We start from the raw sequence: 19,904 nt of genomic DNA, 5'->3' as shown, positions 1-19,904 counted from the left end.
CTCTATATTTTCTATTGCTCATTTGTTCGGTTATAACGAAATTTCAATATAACGAAAGAAAACTGCCAGTCCCGAGGACTTCGTTATAATGGGAGTCCACTGTCACAGCGAACAAAGAACAACAAAGAACGGATAATTTTGCGGCCTGAAATTTTACTTCTTTATAAGAGTATTCGTTATAACGGGAGTGCACTGTACTGTATATCATAGCGATGCCAGCCAAATCGGCTTTCAATAAGTGTCATAGCAGCCTTTCATATTTACAATACAGGGGAATGCATATTCCATCTCTCTGAAAGTGCAGCTCTCAGTAATGCATGTATGAGAGGATAGAAGTCTATGTCCTGCCACACACCACAGACAGCCAAGGAATGTACAACAGACTCGTATGCAGCATTTTGAGATATTAATGGTACCAAATGCATTTCCTTTATTACAATCTACATATACAGTTGAGGGGGGAGGGGGACAAACATCTGTGTAAGTATATATATTTATATGTTTGTGTATGTGTGAGAGTGTGAGTGTGTGTGTGTGTATGTGTGTGTGTGTGTGTGTAATGTGAAGCAAAGATAATGTACAGTAATACTGAAGTACACATATCAGACAGCGATTGTAGAGACATGGTGCAGATACGAGCAACAACGCTTTTGCATTGGCCCTGTATTTGGCATGCCGTGATGTTCTCAAGCATGGTACATGTACTACTGAAAGCAAACCAGGGATAGTTGAATAATATACTCTTGTATGTTTATCCAGTCACAGAAAGGTACATTGTGTCACAGTATAGCGGAACCGATACTCTTGGATACATCAGATATCGCAGAGCACAACTGAAACTATGCCCCGAGATCATGGGAAATACATATGACGGAAAGGGAGATGATTACATACACAACCTCCTACATGCTGAGACTAGCATACGTGTTGTTTTCATTGACTCGCTGGGTATTGAACTTTGTCTCGGATCTACACATTCTTTTTATCCATTTCAACAATCCTGCGATTTTAATTTGTATAATTTTTCTCTTCCACCTCCATTCAGCATGCAAACATAATTTGAGAAGATCAAATTATTAGACCATCATTGTGCTTCTTTTTTTTTTGTATGGATACAGAAAAGGAGCTACATAATACAAGTTTGACCTACAAAAGTTACAATATTTTTTGCATACATACACAGTGACAACAAAACACCATTCAGTGCATTTTGCCTTTGCTGAAAGTAACCCCATTTGAACAAGTGCCACAAAAGGAACATCCAGCCCCCCCCCCCCCAACCTGCAAAATAAAAAGAAAAAGACATGTCCACTGGTTTTCATCAATGTATGCATATTCTTGTCAATTATACTTTAACCAAGTGACCAAATACCACAGGAAACCCAACTTGGATCCATTTAGAGAATCAACCTTCTTGCAACCCTAGTAATTATTCCATGAAAGCACAATGAAACTAGATTCATATTTCACCTCAAGTATAATTTCTACAGGGCCAATGTTACTAGTTTTGGGTGATACCAATGTTGTGCTTAATGTGAGATAATGATGGCATAACAACTGCAAATGGACCCAAATCAACAATGAGAAGAAAAAATAAAACACAAATGAAATCTTGGGAGTTGATTGTCGTTGCAGTATATGCATAAAGAAGTGATCCAGGACATTAGTTATGGAATGCATAGAATTACATATATTTGACATCAAGCACACTAAACATATTGGTATTTGTTAGTTCATAGGGGGCATGTGATAAAGGACCACAAATACAATTTTCCAGCAGTTCAGCACTCGAACTGTGTTCAGGTTTTACTTCCGCGTGGCACTCCAATGCAAGACATGATGGTGCCCGACTGACAACTTTTTAAGGGGAAACAAAAAATAAACTTGGCCAAATATTTTCTTTGCAACGCAAGAATTGGCTGGGAATATGTATGCTTGAATATTGCTTTCCTACCAAAAGGGAGATAAGACACATTATATGGTCTCTTTCTCTCTCAGAAAAGACAGCAGAAAGGGGAAAAAAAACAGGGAGACATTTTCTCAAATGATTTTAGTGGTAAATAACACTTCTACAAACATGGCATATGAAATCAAGTTAAATCTTACACATATCACACAGGAGTATAACCAACGAGATGAAGGACCTGCTAACATATACGTAGATATGAACCAAGCACTTCAAATGACAATTCAAATGATAAGAAAAGAGAGTATACTGCCTTTGTAGTCTAGCGGTCTGCCTTGGGATCCGTGGTAAGGACTAAAGCTAACTCCCTTGCTGATGTTGACACGACAACATTAACATGCACTATTGGATAGCAGACCACATTACACGCATCTGCAAGGACTCACTTTTATCCTCTTTATTACTGTTGTAATTTCAAAAAGAAGGTCCAATGTATCGTGAAACAAGAGGAACAAAGACGTTACAATCAATCTTTAATCATTCAAGCTCTACAAATTTCCATAAAGGGAAGATTTCGGTCTAAACATATTTTGTTTAGGGGGTCTACTCCTTGCAAACAGCCTAGGAGCTAAGACTTGGCAGCTCCTTAATAGTCGTTATCTCAGCTCTGTTTTGCAACATTACATTCCCAAAGAAAGTACTTCCACTTACACAACAATAAATTGCCTGCAGATGGTACATAACTTTAAACTTAAATCCATTCAACATCACTCTTATCCCTTTTCCCCCCTCAACGGCAATCTTCCACATCTACACCTCATGTGCTCGATTCTTGACACTCTTTCCCACACGGAGTACCCCGTGTGCTCATTTGCTCGACCTTCATGAGCTGGAGAAATTGATGTACATCTTCCACTTTCTTGAACTGGGTTCTAGGACATGTCACATTCATATCACATCATTTTAAATTACACACACTATCTACCTTCAGCTTAGCCATACTGACTGCATTTGGAACACATTCTACGTCATCTACATCTGTTCTGATGATACCTGGTGAAAGCCAATGAAAAGTTCTAACATCAGGGGCAATGTTAGCACTTTAAAAAAAAAGGAAAGAAAAGAAAGTAGGGTTCAAGCCATTCGAGTTCAGATTGGTTCTTTGATCTACTTGATACACACAGAATATTACACAGACTGACCGTCCCCTTCTGTACACACTTCAAAGTAGCATCAACTGGAACTTGTGATACAACAGAATTATAGACACAGCAGCAGAATGTGAGAATTGCTCAATTCAAATTATGTGCAACAGAACGCTTTGGGGTTTTAGGTTTTTGTCGATAAAATCCCATCTCCGCAATTTTGCCTCATAGAAGAAACCATACATGGGATGCGGGAATAACATACACACAGAAGAGACTGACACACCATCAGACGCTAACTTGAGCAAATTTGCAATTAGATTGGACACGCTTCAACATGGTTAACCCTTTTGTTAAAATAATGTTGCCGGCACCATTCGGTACCAACTGACGATGCTGGCTTAATAGCGCTAAGAGCGGGAGATCATAGTTTCTACTTTAATCAACGAAGCGCAGTGATGGGGCCACATCCCACAGTAAACTACTGTTGACACAAATCGGAAATCCTGAATGTATGCGGAGCCATCCCAAGCAGATCCGAAGTGCAAACGTCCCTGAAATAACCCCAACTACAACTGCCCAAAGGCACTTGGAAGGACCTTGCTTGTATCAAACATGTGACAGTGAGTGTGGCTAGCTATCCCGCCCACCCTACCTCCCCATCCCTTCCCCAATTCCCCCCCCCCAAAAAAAAAAACTCCTGGCTTATGATTACAGTTTCCCATGTATGGTAAACGACACACCTAGTTCATAATTCATGAAGTTTTCCACTCTCCCTACACCTCTATCAAATAGCACAGAGTTATCATCATTTACACACTCTGTGTTTTGCTATCCCCATCCACATTCTCCCTTCTATTTGTTTGTTTGTTTTGTTTTGTTTCAACATTCTCCAACAGGACATACCGGTGTTGAGAGCAAAGATTAACTGGGGCCCCGTGTTTGCTTGTTTTGCTTTAGTTGGGTTTTTTTTTCACCATCATGGGTTCATCAGCTGCACAGATTTTGCAGGAGACTTTTAGCACAGCCCCGCATCCCTGCCATGACGATGTGCCGACTTCCGGCAGACATCGCTCCTCTTTCTCGCTCCGGTTTCCACCAGTGATGCTCCAGCTCAACACACATCGGGGCAATGCGTGGAATAAAACTGGGGTTTATGATATGTACGATCGTGAAGTTCTACACATTCATAAAACCTGTTCACGGAGCACAAACATTGAATGAGGGACAAGGCAAATAAGTTCCAATTGTGTTTTTCGTTCTATTATTTAACTCCACTTTCATTTTCTTAACCTAGAATGTTCACGGGGGGATGGGGAGGAGGCAAAACATTATTTTTTTTTCTTTCTTTTTCGTTTTGTTGTTTTTTTCTTTTAGCTGTTTACATCAAAACGGAAATTACAAACCAAAGGGATATAACGTCCACGTCGGAGATGCAAATCATACGACAGTTTAACTATTATAGGTATAACTTTAGCGTGTCATATTTGAATCCTTGGCAATGACTACCCACACAGCAAGGTCACATCGCAAACTTCTTGGTCCATTCCAGTGCCGTTTGGCGGTACTTCTCCGGGTCCTTCTTGTATGCGGTCGCGATCTCCGGAACGAGGGGGTCATCCGGGTTCGGGTCATTTAGCAGCGAGCAGATCGATAAAAGTACTGCAGAGAGGAGGGCCGAGATAGTAGAACAAATACTCGGTTAAAACAACAACAGCAACAAGCAATATAAGGGCCTGAAAAAAAAAAGGGTTCGATCTCATACTCACAGGAGAGACATTGAGATGTTACAGCAAAAAAGCTGCTATGTCAGTAGACGATGTGTAAAGCTATCAGGAGTAACACGAGAAAAAGAGTGCATGAATGGAGGGCCATTTACCTAACTTTGTGTGAAGTTTGCCATCATCACAATCAAAACCAGCACTATGTGTTACAGGATTACCACTGCAGCTAGCTGGCTGCGGAGTCGTGCACGTATCAGTTGCTGTACACTAAGTGTCGAGCTAATCATGTGGCAGTCTTATTGTGGCACAAACGTGCAAATTTTCTCTCATGCAACAAAATGGCCAATTTTCGCTTTGATATGGTTTCAACATCTTAAACAATGCAAATTCTAATGACGCTACATGACAAATGGATGAAAGGGAAGAAAAAAAACAGTGTGCAAAAGGTGTATATACCAAAATGTCATCTTGGGTTTAAAATCATGTGTAGGTGCGGGTTGACATCCAGAAAGTAGCATTAAAATATTTGTGTTTACAATTTTTTTTTAAAAGTTTGCTTCTTAGCAAAAGTTTTGACTCAACTCTTCATCCACATCAAATATAACACCTTGTCATATATTGTACAAGGTTCTTCAGTTCCAAATAGTGTGAGCAGGGCTCATGAGGGCGACTTTATATTCCTGCTCGCTAGATTACCCGTTTGTTGGTGTGGGTTGTTTTCTCCTTTTATCTTTTTACCTTTTGCAATTGTGAGTGCTGGTGACCACTGCGATCTCAGGATATCTAGACAGATGCTGCCATTGCTGTTGATGTTTGGATGGTAGATCTTGGTTGTGAAAGCTACCTGTTTGGGGGAGAATAATGAGAAGAATACCAAAAAAAAAAAATGTTGAGGAGAGGCCATGAGACAAAGGAAGCACGAACAACGATGCAGGGCAGACTAGATGGTCACTGTCAATGGAAGGCTACTGCTGGCACAAGGGCACAACGTCAACTGAAGAATATACATGAGATACATGCAGTAACGCTTACTTGTCCAGGTAAGCCTTGTAAACTTGCACGATAAATAATCCACAGCTCTGGAATATTCGCTTTACCCTTCAGCACTTGAAGCGTACCAATACCCTGAGTATTATGTTTGCTACATTGTAGAATATACTTGAGACATGCCCTCTGTAAAATATCAGAATTGCTTGTCACTCTGATTTTTATTTAGTGTGGTTTAAATGTAAATTTTAAAGAGTACCTTATACAAAAACAAAAATGACTTGAAGTAGACTAGTCGATCACCCGATTCTTTCAATCTAACGATAGCGCTATCAAAATTTTTTTCAAAATACGTCTTGAATGATAGTGATATGCAATGCGTGTGCGTGATCGGCTATCCAATCGACATGGAATCTTGATATTATTCATAAAAATGTACGCGTATAGCTAGAACGCGCACACATCATTACCGGCACTTACCGAGCAGAACTTAAATGCGTGGAGCATAAGTGCCAAATTGTTATAGAGATATGATCTGATTTATCGAAATAATGTATACTTTCAGGGGCTATTACAGGTGAATTATGGTTGGGTTTTTTTGTGTATTCTAGCTGGACACAAAGTTGATTTCAAGGGTATTGGTACACTTTAAGCCAACTTCTACACACTTAGGTAGGATGCAGCAAACTGCAAACTAATGTTAGAGATTGAATGCAGAATACCATGTACTGTATACGCCAAATATTTCGCGGTTTTTATTTTCGCGAATTTCGCAAGTCAGCTGCTATTTGCGAAATTAAAAACACGCGAAAATATTGACTCTAATGCCGATATGAATGTGACGTACGCGTATACATTTCTCCGTTCAGTACATGACTCCACAATCACGAATTTAACCACTCGCGAAATTGTCGGGAAGTCCCGATTCACGAAAATTTAGACTTGCGAAATATATGGCATATACAGTAACCATCCATGGATGGTACGAAGTATGAAAAAAAAATGCGTTTCTACATGCCCGCAACCTCAAACATGAATTTTCGAGAAAGGCAGCCAGCAGCAGGTTGTTTAGGTGCTAGAGGGTTTATCAAGCAATTTATGACAGAATCACTTCTTAGCTAATGAGGGGAAACCCATACAGACGTAGAATATGACAGCAGAATTTTAGTCATATTCAGAAGACCCTACGGACCCGTGGCATTACAATTTTGATGATTATTAGCAGCTTTGAGAGGTCATTATTCTTCTAATGTACAGTACACTCCTGTTGTAACGAACACAGTTATAACGAAGTAAAAATTCAGGCCATAAAATTATCCGCTCTTTGTTCTTTATTGTTTATTTGTTCAGTTATAACGAAAATATAACGAAAGAAAATTGCCGGTCCCGAGGACTTTGTTATAACGGGAGTCCACTGTATCTACTCCGACTCATCTTTCCATGGACTATACTCTTCTCATATGCCATGACAGCCATTACCATCGAGGATGTGGACAATCAAAATGTCTGGCTACATCACACTTTACAGTGCGTCAAACGCATTTCACTGACAATCGCTCACCTTGGGTGGTTTGAATGGGTAGTCTGTTGGAAAGTGGATTGTGAGGAAAAATACACCATTTTGGTATGGACTGTCTCTCTGTGGAGGAAAACAGAATTAAAATAAAGATTAGCTTACAATTCCGAAAACAGACAAACATATTAACAAGTGCTCTAGGAATATCATATAACATTCATATGAGCTTCAAAATAAATTTGACTCTGACTTGGAACCTCATACTGATATCCCTTACAGTTTACAGTATGCCATTTGCAAAACTGAAACTTAATCTTCTTGGGCCCTAAGAACAATTACATAGATATCTATGCGAATCTATTCATGAATTCCTCGAGTCATTATGTATGCATGTACAACATGTGTGTACATGTTTCTATGTAGTGCAGAGGTCGACAGGACACTAACTTTTTTCTTTGGTTGCCAGTTTGGGCTACTGAAATCTTTAGATCTGAATTTTTAGTGGTCCGAAGAAATGTAGAGGCTAGAATTAAATTGAAACGTAACATCGGGCAACCAAGAGATAGCCTTTGGGGAATTTGGTGGTCCAACATCAATTTGAAGTGGCCCTAGGCCCTTGCTAACGTCGGGCCCTAATGTATGTATACAACATGTATGTATTTTTTACTCATTAATTTATTCATTCACTATCAGTGATCCATATACAATTTATTCATCATCAATGTCAATTGATCTTGTGGGAATAACTGAAAGTTCTTGCTTTCCAGCTCAACAAATGCATCAAAGGAAAGACAAGAGGCTAGTATACTGGCTCATTCAAGCCACTTCCTCACCTGTTGTGTACTAGCATAACAATACTCCAGTGTCAGGGCTACAGAGTTTAGCATGCCCATTGTGCATGAGTGCATGCTACATAGATTGCCCACATGAATGTACTACCTTATGAAAAGTGTGTGCTACTGTGGCAAGATTTGGCCCAAGGCTTAGCCTCACATTTGTTTGGCTAGAATTGATTGTGACAAAGATTTAGAAAAAAAAAAAAAAAAAAAGATTGTGGGGGCACCCAATTCTAACAAGACTATTCTCCCCAGGAAATCTACTGATTATTGAAACAAGCTGTGTTTTTAGTAGATTCTTTTTCACTTGGCACATTCTTCTTTCTTATCTGATCAAATAAATTCCTGATATTATGCCATTGAAAAATCATGCATGTTTCTTTTCCTAATATAAAATATCATACTAATTTAGTTGAGTGCTTGTCAATGGTCAAAATATTATTTGTATAAGTTTGCAAATGTTTCTACATGTCCGCTTGTTTCTTGTGAATTGCACTGTTTGTATCATCAAAGCGAAATGTGAGTTATTTATATAAACTTAACTTTAAACAGACATTTGAAGTATTGGCTAAAAGACACAAATGCAAAACCATATGCAGAGTTAGCTTTCTGTAGGAGTTATGTGAGGGTTAGGCTTTCTCCCAGTCACGAATAGTAATCACAACCCCAGATCTCAAAAGCCCCTTTGAGAGAGGCTTATGCAAAGTTTGACTGAGAGTCTGGAGAGGAGTCTATGGGGGCGGGGGTTGACATTGTCTATCATGAAAATCGGAATGTCAGTGACACAGCATACACTCATCATCACTGCTGTAGACCATGACAAGCATCTGCAAAATCACCGCTTTGTTGACAATATTACACATGCTGCGGCTGTTCATGGGCCTAATCTCTGTCTGTCATGCCATACAAAATAGTCTACCTTTACTACATCACACACTATCTATCACCCTATGGCATCTAGCCAAAGCATACTGGTATTCTAGAACACAATGTGCTCACATGTGGAACATTTCCTTGTAATTTTCAATCAAACATTTTTCTTTTTCTTTTTCTTTTTTTTTAAAGTTTGATACTTACTGGACCCATTATTGTTGCTTGCCAATGGTACACTGCAAAAGAAAAAGAAACAAAAAACAAGATGGAAAGGTTTAAGTGTGAAAAACACAAGAGTATGGCAGACAGCTGGAGAATGCCTGGTATATTTAGAATCCACTTCTAAGTGGGATTTGATGGAGCTCCTTGCTTTATTACACCATCACATCACACATAACCCAGCTGCCTCGAGAGCAATACAGTCAATGCTTACAGAGAGTCAAATCACTCAATTGAAAATCTAAAAGCTCACCAACTGGTATGGTATCTGATTAATGGGTATATATCATAAATGCATAATACTGACTGAAAATTCATTTCCGACATGAAGTCTTCCATGCATTTGATGGAGATGTTTACCTTTTCAAGTTTTAGCCGAATAAATTGAAAACACATGCTTTTACTAGCTATAGAAAAGAAGATGAATTATGTTTAATGTTCAATCGCGACAGCAAAATTCCTACCCTCCCTTTCAAAGAAACACATTTGGTTGTAAAAGTCCTGCTGGTCACAATAGCTGCTACATATGAAATGAATACGAGTAATTCCCTTTCATCTTCAATGCACAACCACACACAAGCATTATCAGTCAAGGTTTCCAAATACATGTTACCATGTTATTCAAAAGAAGAGTGGAAACTAAAGCCGTCACATGGAGACCTAATATACCTTGCAGCAAGCTACACTTAACTTCCGCACATGCCTTCCTTTATGAGTCACAATTTCCACTAGCTTAGGTCAGAGTGCATCCCTGTCCATTATGCTGTTTTGTTTATAATGGATAATTCTCTCGATTAAAGAAAGAAGGAAAAAAAAAGAATATAGTGCTCAATATAATTGACCTTGTTGGTGCCATCAGCGACCAGTTTATGTACATTGAATGATTTCAAGTTCGGCGCTAGTGCTGCCGCAGGTTTTATCTCCCGAATAAATGAATCAAATTGAGCTCCAACATCGATGGTCAGACTAACACAAGCAACACCGATCAAAACAATTGATCCCCTACACTGGTGTTTCAGATCACTGTGAAGTCCCAAGGGAATTGCATGACGAAAAACGTGATGGTGCTCGTTTCGAGTTAAATATGAAAATATGTGGTCATGACTGCTTAGTTTTTGGTCAATGGGGAAGACATTTCAAAATGGCACAAATTTCATCCCTTCTCTAAATTGCTCTCAGGCTCAGATTTATGTGGCAATGTCTAAAGTGTTCATGGAAGTTCCACAGGCGACCACTGCATTAACAGACTATGCACGTACTTGATGTCAATGGGGACAATGCGCATCCATTTGTGTCTCTCATATGATATACACGTAGCAATGCTAATACTTACACTGAACTTGATATGGCACATTTGATAATCCCTATGGACTGGTGTGAGCCAATGGGGGGGGGGGGGGGGGGGGGGAGGAGGACACTTAAATTGCCAACAAGAATAGTGGTCCTAGGTTCAGCTGACGCCATTCAACACCAGCTATCGAAACTAACAGTATAGATATGTATCATACTTTTGAGGTCAACCTGCTAACATCCACTGATTTCAAGTTCGGGATTATTGCTAGGTGCTCCAGCCGCAAATACACTAACACCAGCATTAGCACCAAACTTGAAGTCACCCGGTGTAAGTAACATTTTGTGGTGGTGGTGGACCCAAGTCTATATGAACATATACTTTAGGACCATAACGACAAAAGCAGCAAGTCTCTGGAAATTTCACTGGAGTGCACAAACTTTGAGGGAGTTGAGAACATTTGATTGTCGGAAAATTCACACTTCTCTCTACTTCTGGAGAAAAGTCTCTGCACTCTTGAACCGGACACAAAAGTTTGCTTGATAGTCTAACAGAAAGTGACATTTGAGGAGACAAACTCATCATTCAGTTTCTGACTCACAAAAGTTTTCAGACAGACCTAAACTGCTCTAATAGCTTTGCTTTGACTTTTCCCCACCTACACAAAACCACATTATGTACAATGTCATTCCCAAACACTAAACCTCAAAACCTGGCTATTGACATTCCAAGGGGGGAAGGGGGTGGGGGTAGAAATGACAGCACACTTTTGTCATTCTTCAACTACAATTGAAGCCCCCACTTTGTGCAGACAACAAAAGAAAGGAGTACATGGAATAGCTACCTAATGTAGTGCACATTAGTAACATTAGCAACAAAACGACAAGCATACACTGTAGAATTAAACCTACACAATAGCTATACAGATATTATGGTACTTATAACATGATTATAACATGATTTGTACCCCTGCTTACTATTGTGTAAACTGACACACCATCACATTTATTGTTTTTGACAGTGCAGGTTATACTTTATGTAAATGCTGATTAACTTATTAAGTCTTGCACAATGAAACCTGTGCTGAATAGAAAGTACTCCACATCATAGACATGACACACACATCATACAATACCAAACAAATGGGAAATGCTCTATAAAGCACTGGGCTTTCACATAGCTTTGCAAATACTCACTGTCATCACCAACTGGACCTGCTGAACAGTTTTGTGGGGGATCATTTTTTAAGTCTTTGTATTCCTGTTAGAGGCAGAAAAAAAGAAAGAAAGATGAAAAGACATACAATCATCAGCATACACATACATTGTACATACACATTTCACTTACAATTCCAGCAAATTTAATTTTTGTGATCAGTGTCTTTATGTGTTGTTGTTCTTTCAGAGAAACACATAAGGACATATTAAACATATTGGTATTCACACTTCCCCAGGTGAACCACTATACCTGTAAAACAAGACTACAGGAGTTGGAGCACAAGTGGGTAATATCCAAAATTTACTATACTTTAACGACATGCACTGTAAGAAAGAACTCCTCTTGCTCATCACTCAGCGTGACATTAAAATGGGGCAAAATACATTAAGAACAATTTTCAATCTCCAGAGGACCTTAAACAAGCATTAAACACAGTCACACTATTTAAAGGACAAGTTCACCTTAAAGGGATGGTATAGTTTCAGATGGGATGAGACTTCAGCTTTCTAAGTTTTTTGAAGATTTTTTTTTTTTTTTTTAGGTAATGAGAAACTTATTACATATGAAAGAGCGGATAAATGTAAGGGGAATTCAACGCTTATTTGATAAATATTGGTTTTAAATGGCTGAGATATCCAAAACAAAGCAATCATAATAAAAGGTGGGACCCACCTTTTATCAAGTTTTTGTGGTTTTTTTTTTTTACTTTCCTTTTGGATATCTCAGCCATTCAAAACTGATTATCATCAGATAAACTTTGAATTCCTCTTCGAATTGTATGCCCTTTCATATTTTGTAGGTGGTTTTATAATTACCTCACAAAAACTTAAAGGCTGAATCTCCATCTCAACCATGATTGTATAGTTTAACTATACAATCCCTTTAACCCATTGAGAACAGTTTGATTTTGCTACAACACGCGTTTCCCATAGACACTTGCCCGAGTATACTCAGGACTCGTCCTCAACGGGATACTATACATTAGATGGATTGAGTGAATGCAGCAACATAAGTAGAACACGGCAGTGAAAGTTTGACGAAAATCTGACAATACATGTATGTTCAAAAGTTACAAACTTTCAAAGTCTCTGAGCAGGCACTGGTGGGTGAGAAGACTACATGTACTTCAGTTTTATGATGTCGCATGCATAGCACAATATACAGAAATATAAAGAGAATTCCACAAAATTTCATATTTTTGAAAAAAGTACACATTTCCTTGACTTGCTACTGACATATATGTTAAGGATAACATTCTTCCCCCTGCCTTCTGAAAGGGGCAAGTCAAGTCTTTTACTATGCAAGAAAAGTAAAAATATGTTGAAATTTCCTTCTAAATATTTCCTTTGTATTGTTCTACGCATATGATATCACAAGCTGTTGCAGTAGTCCTGTCATCCAGCAAATAGTGGCACTGAAACTTCAAAAATTCATAACTTTTAAACAAGTTGTCTGATTTTCCTCAAACTTTCACTGATGCTTTCTACTAATATTGCTGCATTATCTTACTCCACATGTATTCTAAGGTGAACTTGCCCTTTAAAGGGTGTGTACAGTTCTGGTTGAGGTGAGGATTTAGCTTTTAACGTTTTGCGAGATATTCAGAAACCACTCTATAAGATGTCAAAGAGCATGCAATTCTAAGGGGTATAAAAAGTTTATTTGATGAAAATCAGTTTTGAAATGGCTGATATATCCAAAAACAAGGTGAAACAAAGAGATCCTAATAAAAGGCGTGGCCTGTCTCCTTTTATTATTATCACTTTTTTTTGATATATCAGCCATTTCAAAACCAATTTTCATCAAATACAATGTAAATGTTGAATCCTTCTTAAAATTACATGCTCTTTCATATTTGATGAGAGGTTTCTCATTATCTCACTTAGGAATGTTCAAAACATGAATCCCCACCTCAACCATTACAGTACCGTCCCTTTAAGGTGAACTAAAAATATGACTGAAACAAATAGTACTCAGTCATAAGGGAGTCATTGCCAATTCCACATGCATTCAACTTTAAGAACACACACATAATTGACTTTTTAATGCTAAGTATTCACAACTTTTTTTTTAAAAAGTATAAAAGATACAAGACTTCTGCTTCTACAACTAGAGAAGCACTCTAAGAGTGCAGACCTCTGCCAAGCAGCTCATTTCCACCATTGATCTTATTCTTCCACAGGGAAAAAAAAAATTGTGCAACTTGAACTCCAAAGTTCATTAACCCTACCTGCCAAAATATCGAAAATCCTTCATAAAATCCATAAAAATGCCCTGATCACTACCAAAACTTAATCATCTGTTCCTTGTGTCATCGGCAGCCTTTCCTACAGAGTTTCATCCAAATCTGTTCACAATTTTTTTTGAGTTATTTTGCGCACAGACAAACAAATAAACAATCAAATTAACAAACAAAATAAAGTCAATGAAAACACAGCCTCCTTCCTTGGCAGAGGTAAAATGTAATGATCAGCTTGTAATAGTTTTTGTTTTCACTTTAGGTCCAGAGCTCTGACATTATATGCCCATGATGGGCTTGGTATAAGACATCAGGCACATTTAATCACAGTACAATGGTACTTCACAATTACCTGTATGGACATGGAAAGATATCACACACAGAAACACAGACTCACAGACACTCACACACAGACACAGACACAGACACAGACACAGACACAGACACAGACACAGACACAGACACAGACACAGACACAGACACACAGACACACACAGACACACACACACACACACACACACACACACACACACAAACACACACACACACATTATGTAACTGTGAAAGCAAACATGAATGCTACGCCGAATTTTTCCCCTAATATTCCTGCCACTTGATCATTGCTTTGTTGGGTTTCGCTATCCCGTCGAGGATGGACTGGTTTTGCTATAACATGCATTTCCCCATAGACACCTACCCGCGTATACTGGGGACTAGTCTTCAGTGGGTTAAAACCCCATTGAACACTACATAATGTACATGATATGCCATTAAATCGCCATGCTGTAGCTTGAGCCAATGAAATGTACAGAGTTGAAGTAGATCCATTGATTTCATGGAATACTGCATGCCACAGTATGTTGTACACTGTGCGTATAAGTCTACTATGATCATTATAAGTGTACCCTTCCATAGCTCTTTGAGCTTGGTTACCTACATTTACATGTGTGGGGGGGGGGGGGGGGGGAGGGAGCAGGGTGGTCCACAAGGGGTTTTAGCATGTCGCTGCAACATGCTAAAATTCTTGTGCAACATCCTAAAAAGCCAGCAACATGCTACGCAACATCCTCAAGAATTTGCAACAAGCTCAAAGTAAAAGTATTCAAAACATGTGCAAAACATATGCATAACATAAGAAACATCAAACTACCAGGTACTTTAGATATTTGTGTGCAAAACATGAGAGAGAACATTAAATGTAAGCAGCACAAAGAGAGATAAGCAGCAAAATATTGCGTACTATGTACTCATCGTGTGCGCTCCGCGCATATTCAATTTCTGCAATATTCTCAGATTCTAAGCTTGCAACATGCTAAAATTTCAAGTTGTGGACCACCCTGAGGGAGGGAGTTTTGGAATCTCCATACATTTGTGATATTCTGGATAAATTGCTGAAAAAAATTGTTCCAGCAGAGAAGCATGATCTTAACCAAAAGCAGTGACACTCAGAATGGAACAGCCTGGAAAGTATTAAGAATGAAAAAGGCCAACTCAGTCACTATCATCTTCCCTGTGTTTGCTGGGACCATGCCATCCATTACATCATTTTAAAAAAAGACAGCAATCTACATGATTGCCACTGATCAACAAATTGCCATACATTGATGTACATTTGTAAATAAACACTGATTCGCCAGTGTTTCAGTAAGAGCCATGATAAAAAATCATGGGCATAATGGGCATATACACCACGAAAGTGCATGCACATGATTTGTTACTTTTTTTTAATGATGGTTACTGCTAATACAGGTAAAACACTGAATAATTTGTGTTTATTTACATGGATGTGGGCAATTTGTCAATCAGTTGCAATAGAAAAACAACTTGACGCAATTGACAATCATTAATTTGAATCTACATGAATCCCCTCAAACTACAGTGTCCGGTATAGCAAGCATGTTCTTCTACAATCACTGGGATAGGAGACATGCTGTAGATCCTACTTTCATTTTCTTTCTTACTACATGTACATCTATGCAAAAGTCAAACATACATCTGTAATCCAAGATGGTTCACCACTTTGCTATGCCTCCAGGGAACCATATTGCATGATTCATACAGGTGTACTTGTGTCATTTTTCTTCTTAGTCTTAATTATGCTTTCATTGGCACTGATTCGTTGCTATTGGTAACTGCTTCTGCCCAAACAATGTGTGGATTGAATCACTTGATCAGAAGCAATCAAATTTAGTCCTTACACTCAGTTACACTTTTCCCCCTTTTCGATCATTAAATGTGAAAGGCTATCAGAGAAGCCTTCATAATGCGGCCCTGAAAAAGTTGGCATCTGATACTTCAACTTCTATGACATCCGATTAATGCGTGTGCAACTTTCATGCCCTTGAATACAGCATCTGTAGCAAAATAGACAACTTCCCCTATTCTGTGTTCTCGAGTTTTCCACGAAAAACAGTTGTTAGTTGCATTGCAAATAAATTGACTCTAGGAAAGAAGATCTTTATTTTGAGAGGATAACATCTATTTATTTACTGACCAAATGTTGTAGGAATTTGAGTATTATCATGGGTATCATTTGGGCACAGTACAACCAAGATTTATAGACAATAAAAGAGAAGTTCTTACTTCTTGTAGCAGAGTGCTACATGTGTACATGTACAGCTGTACATAACTTTTTTATTTATCACTTGTCTGGTCGGGCAAGCAGATTTTCATATTGTTGCAAAACACTTTCCTGAAAATGAATTTCACGTGCCCCCTAAAAAGTCCAAAAATACCAGAAAATGATGTACAAATCGCTTGTAAGTAAAGGGCTTGATATAACACACTCATTTGAATAAGCAGCATACGTTGATTCATACACTTTAACACATTGGAGTGACAAACTTAGTTCGATCAAGTGTTGGTAATGCATTGCATTGGGGCTTCTTCATGTAAATGTTGGAAAGTTGCTGAAATGAAATTAAAGTGCATTCTATCACTAAACAGTCATCTTTGGACATCTGTATGATTGACTTTGTGGACTTGAAGGGGAAAGTAAAAAAAAAAAATGGGGCTTCAGAACGTTTTGCTTGCCCATTTTGGGCAAGCATTTTTTCTCATTGTTCCAAAACACTTGCCCAACTTTGATTTGCACTTGCTCCAGGCGATCCGGCAAGTACTTATTGTAAAAGTGGATATTTTTGCGCAACTAATTTTTCGCGCTTGGCCATGTAAGAAGAGTTTCACGAGCTTTTAATTCCACGGAATCAAGACATCAAGTACTGGAACAAATGGCACGCAAAAATATTCACATGCTTTTATTTTTGCGCTAGCTTCTGGTTGAGCGAAATGCACGAGAATTTCAACACCATGAAAATTTCCACTTTTACAGTATGTAGCACCTTGCCTATAATGCAGGTCAAGGAAGAATATCAGAAAATAAAATATTGGCTGGTCTTGAGAGGGACAGCCGAGTTGGCCCAGAGTGAAACCATGACCACATTACAAACATTATTGGCAGATGGGTAACATGTAGACTCAGAGGAAAATTTCACTTGTAGTGTCCCCCAAATCTAAAAGGGCCAACCAAAATCAAGACCGAGTGGCTTTTCACATAAGAAAAGTTCAAGAAAAATTAATATTATCCTCTCGATGTTTGAAAGGCTCTTTGGATGTGATAAAACTTGCGAAGCACCTGCTTATGTATTGAATCTAATATTTTGTGCGCACAATTCACTGTATCTCAAGAATATCAAAATATAAAACCTATTTTTGATTACCTATTTCCTCCTTTAATTTGAAATACAAAAACAGAACACTTTATTACCTCTCTAAATGAGAAGTTGAACACTATTCTTTTTTTTTTTTGTTTCACAGCTTTTTTGACTGTTGAGCTTATAACACTGTAAATCTTATACATGGATTTGTTACAAGATTACCTCAATAAAATAAAGCACTACATGAAAAAGACAGTGGTTTGCCTCATATCATGATTTTATCCAATTTATTGTTTAGTAATGTTGACCTTCAGGTGCAGCTTCTCCCCCCCCCCCCCCCCACCCCCCCATAACCACAGTATTCATACACTTCGTACATTGTACATTGCAGCCTCATAATACCCTTCAGTTGAATCTGCACATTGATCATGCAGACGATGTGGATTCTGACTGTGTGGGATTTCTGATCATGAATAGCATCGTTCAAAGCTCCATTGGACATCAGTCCTATCAAATAATACAACGGTACATTTACGCCTGTGTGACATTTATCCATATCCACTCCAACATCAACATCAACAATGGCTAATCTACAAACTTGTACATCGTTACAATGAACTACACTCCCTGTGGCTGTGTGTAGTGTAATATGATGCATCACACGTTACCCCGGGTATAAGTACAACCTTTAAATACAAAATAAATAATTCAACAAAATGGCTGATTTCTATTTGGTACCCCGGGATACAATTTATGTCATCATTATGATCATGAACAGATCTGTACTGAGTAAAGTTTATAAGAAAAAGTAGGATCTTGTTTCCTTTTTTGTCAACATTAACTCATATGAACTGATATTCTTTTTTCTTTAAACGTAGCGCAATCTCGGTGTAGTTTATATACACAAGTCAGTGACAGTAATTTTAGGCATGTTCTGCAAGACCATAGAAATTTCAAATACAGTTGAACCTCTATTATCCGGCCTCCCTTTATCCGGATCTCTCTATTATACGGATGCAATCTCGCCGTGATTTTTTTTTTTTTTATAATTACGGGAGGAAAGGGGGATTCCCAACTCCTTGAGAACTCCTACACAAACACACATGAATTACATATTACTTCCAACATGATTAACATACATTACATCAAATTTCCTTCCAAATTGCTTACCCTCAGACATTTTAACATCCCCAAACATCCCTAAATGTAACAATGAAAAGGTTGCAGTATACACATTACTACATGTGGTACGACAATGGGCTAAAACTTGTGTATGTATATGTACATGTATAAAGCATCGAGTCTCCCGTATCCGGCCAAATCCCTTATCCGGATGAGCCCCGGTCCTGACTTGTCCGGATATGAGAGGTTCAACTGTAGTCACAAATGTCTACTCTCTTCATTCACACAGAATTATAGTTCAAAATGAATGGAATTGGAATGACACAGCACGTCTCTCTCTGCATAACATGGCCATGATGGGCCCCATCTGCAGTTTGAGTTGGTCTTATCAGATCCTCAGATAAGAATATGTTAGACCTACAATTATTGACTGTTACAATCACTTCACGTTATTTTATCTTTGCATTATCTGTGCTTTTTAGGAGCTTCCCTGACGACTATCTAGTATCTCCCACTCTGTCGTCATTACCCTCAGCGCACAGCACGAGTAGGCTATGGCAATTTTAATACACCGTACATCTTGTGATTTTCACAATAGCACCCAACATAGCAGCCAGTCTGTAAACTGTGCTGTGCAGTGCCACCTACCCTACCATTGCATTGCATGGCTTATGGTCTACTGCGCAACACACACCGTCGTCCACTTCCCCACGGAACAAGACCACGTTATGCCCCAAAATATGGGGGGAAAAGTCACTTTCAAATCAACAATAGAGGCATATGGTAGTGAAATTAAAATTTTCTTACCTTTGCTATTCTTTTTAACGCCATATTTGTGAGATTTGTGTTTGTAAGGAGTTGGAAATGTGGATTTTCCTCACACTTTCTGGGCCTAGAGCCAGTAACAATCGTATCTTCGTGAAACACTTACTTCATGTATAAAGCGTGCACATCAATCTCTCATAGACACACGCACAACGCATACAACCAGTGGGGAAAACCGCGCTCGTAAGCATTGCATTGACGAACGCGCCTACGTATAGCACCGTTCAGTACACGTTTACACGTACGTAAATCCCGAGCGTGCGCACTTCACAGCCATCCATTCCACACATCTGGTACGGCTACTCCGTGAATGTGTAGGTGCAGCAGCTCTACGTAACAATAGTCTC

The 19,904-nt window shown here is 38.7% G+C and overlaps 1 protein-coding gene across 1 annotated transcript; it reads right to left on the bottom strand.

The window, feature by feature from the left end:
• Positions 1 to 3,917: 3,917 nt before the first annotated feature.
• Positions 3,918 to 19,658, bottom strand: LOC139715767 (ubiquitin-conjugating enzyme E2 D4-like). The gene is made up of 6 exons (XM_071627308.1): positions 19,540 to 19,658; positions 11,694 to 11,757; positions 9,192 to 9,223; positions 7,324 to 7,401; positions 5,514 to 5,619; positions 3,918 to 4,713 (listed from the first exon to the last, which is right to left on the bottom strand). Exons 1-6 carry the CDS (start codon positions 19,561 to 19,563, stop codon positions 4,574 to 4,576), a joined length of 444 nt encoding a protein of 147 aa, XP_071483409.1. The 5' UTR covers positions 19,564 to 19,658; the 3' UTR covers positions 3,918 to 4,573.
• Positions 19,659 to 19,904: the final 246 nt, after the last annotated feature.

Source organism: Diadema antillarum, unplaced genomic scaffold, assembly GCF_040938485.1.
Source record: "Diadema antillarum isolate AM-2024a unplaced genomic scaffold, OU_Dant_1.0 scf00000055, whole genome shotgun sequence".
Lineage (NCBI taxonomy): Eukaryota > Metazoa > Echinodermata > Echinoidea > Diadematoida > Diadematidae > Diadema > Diadema antillarum.
The sequence above is the reverse complement of the archived record's forward strand: the minus strand, read 5'-3'. Positions and strand labels throughout refer to the sequence as shown.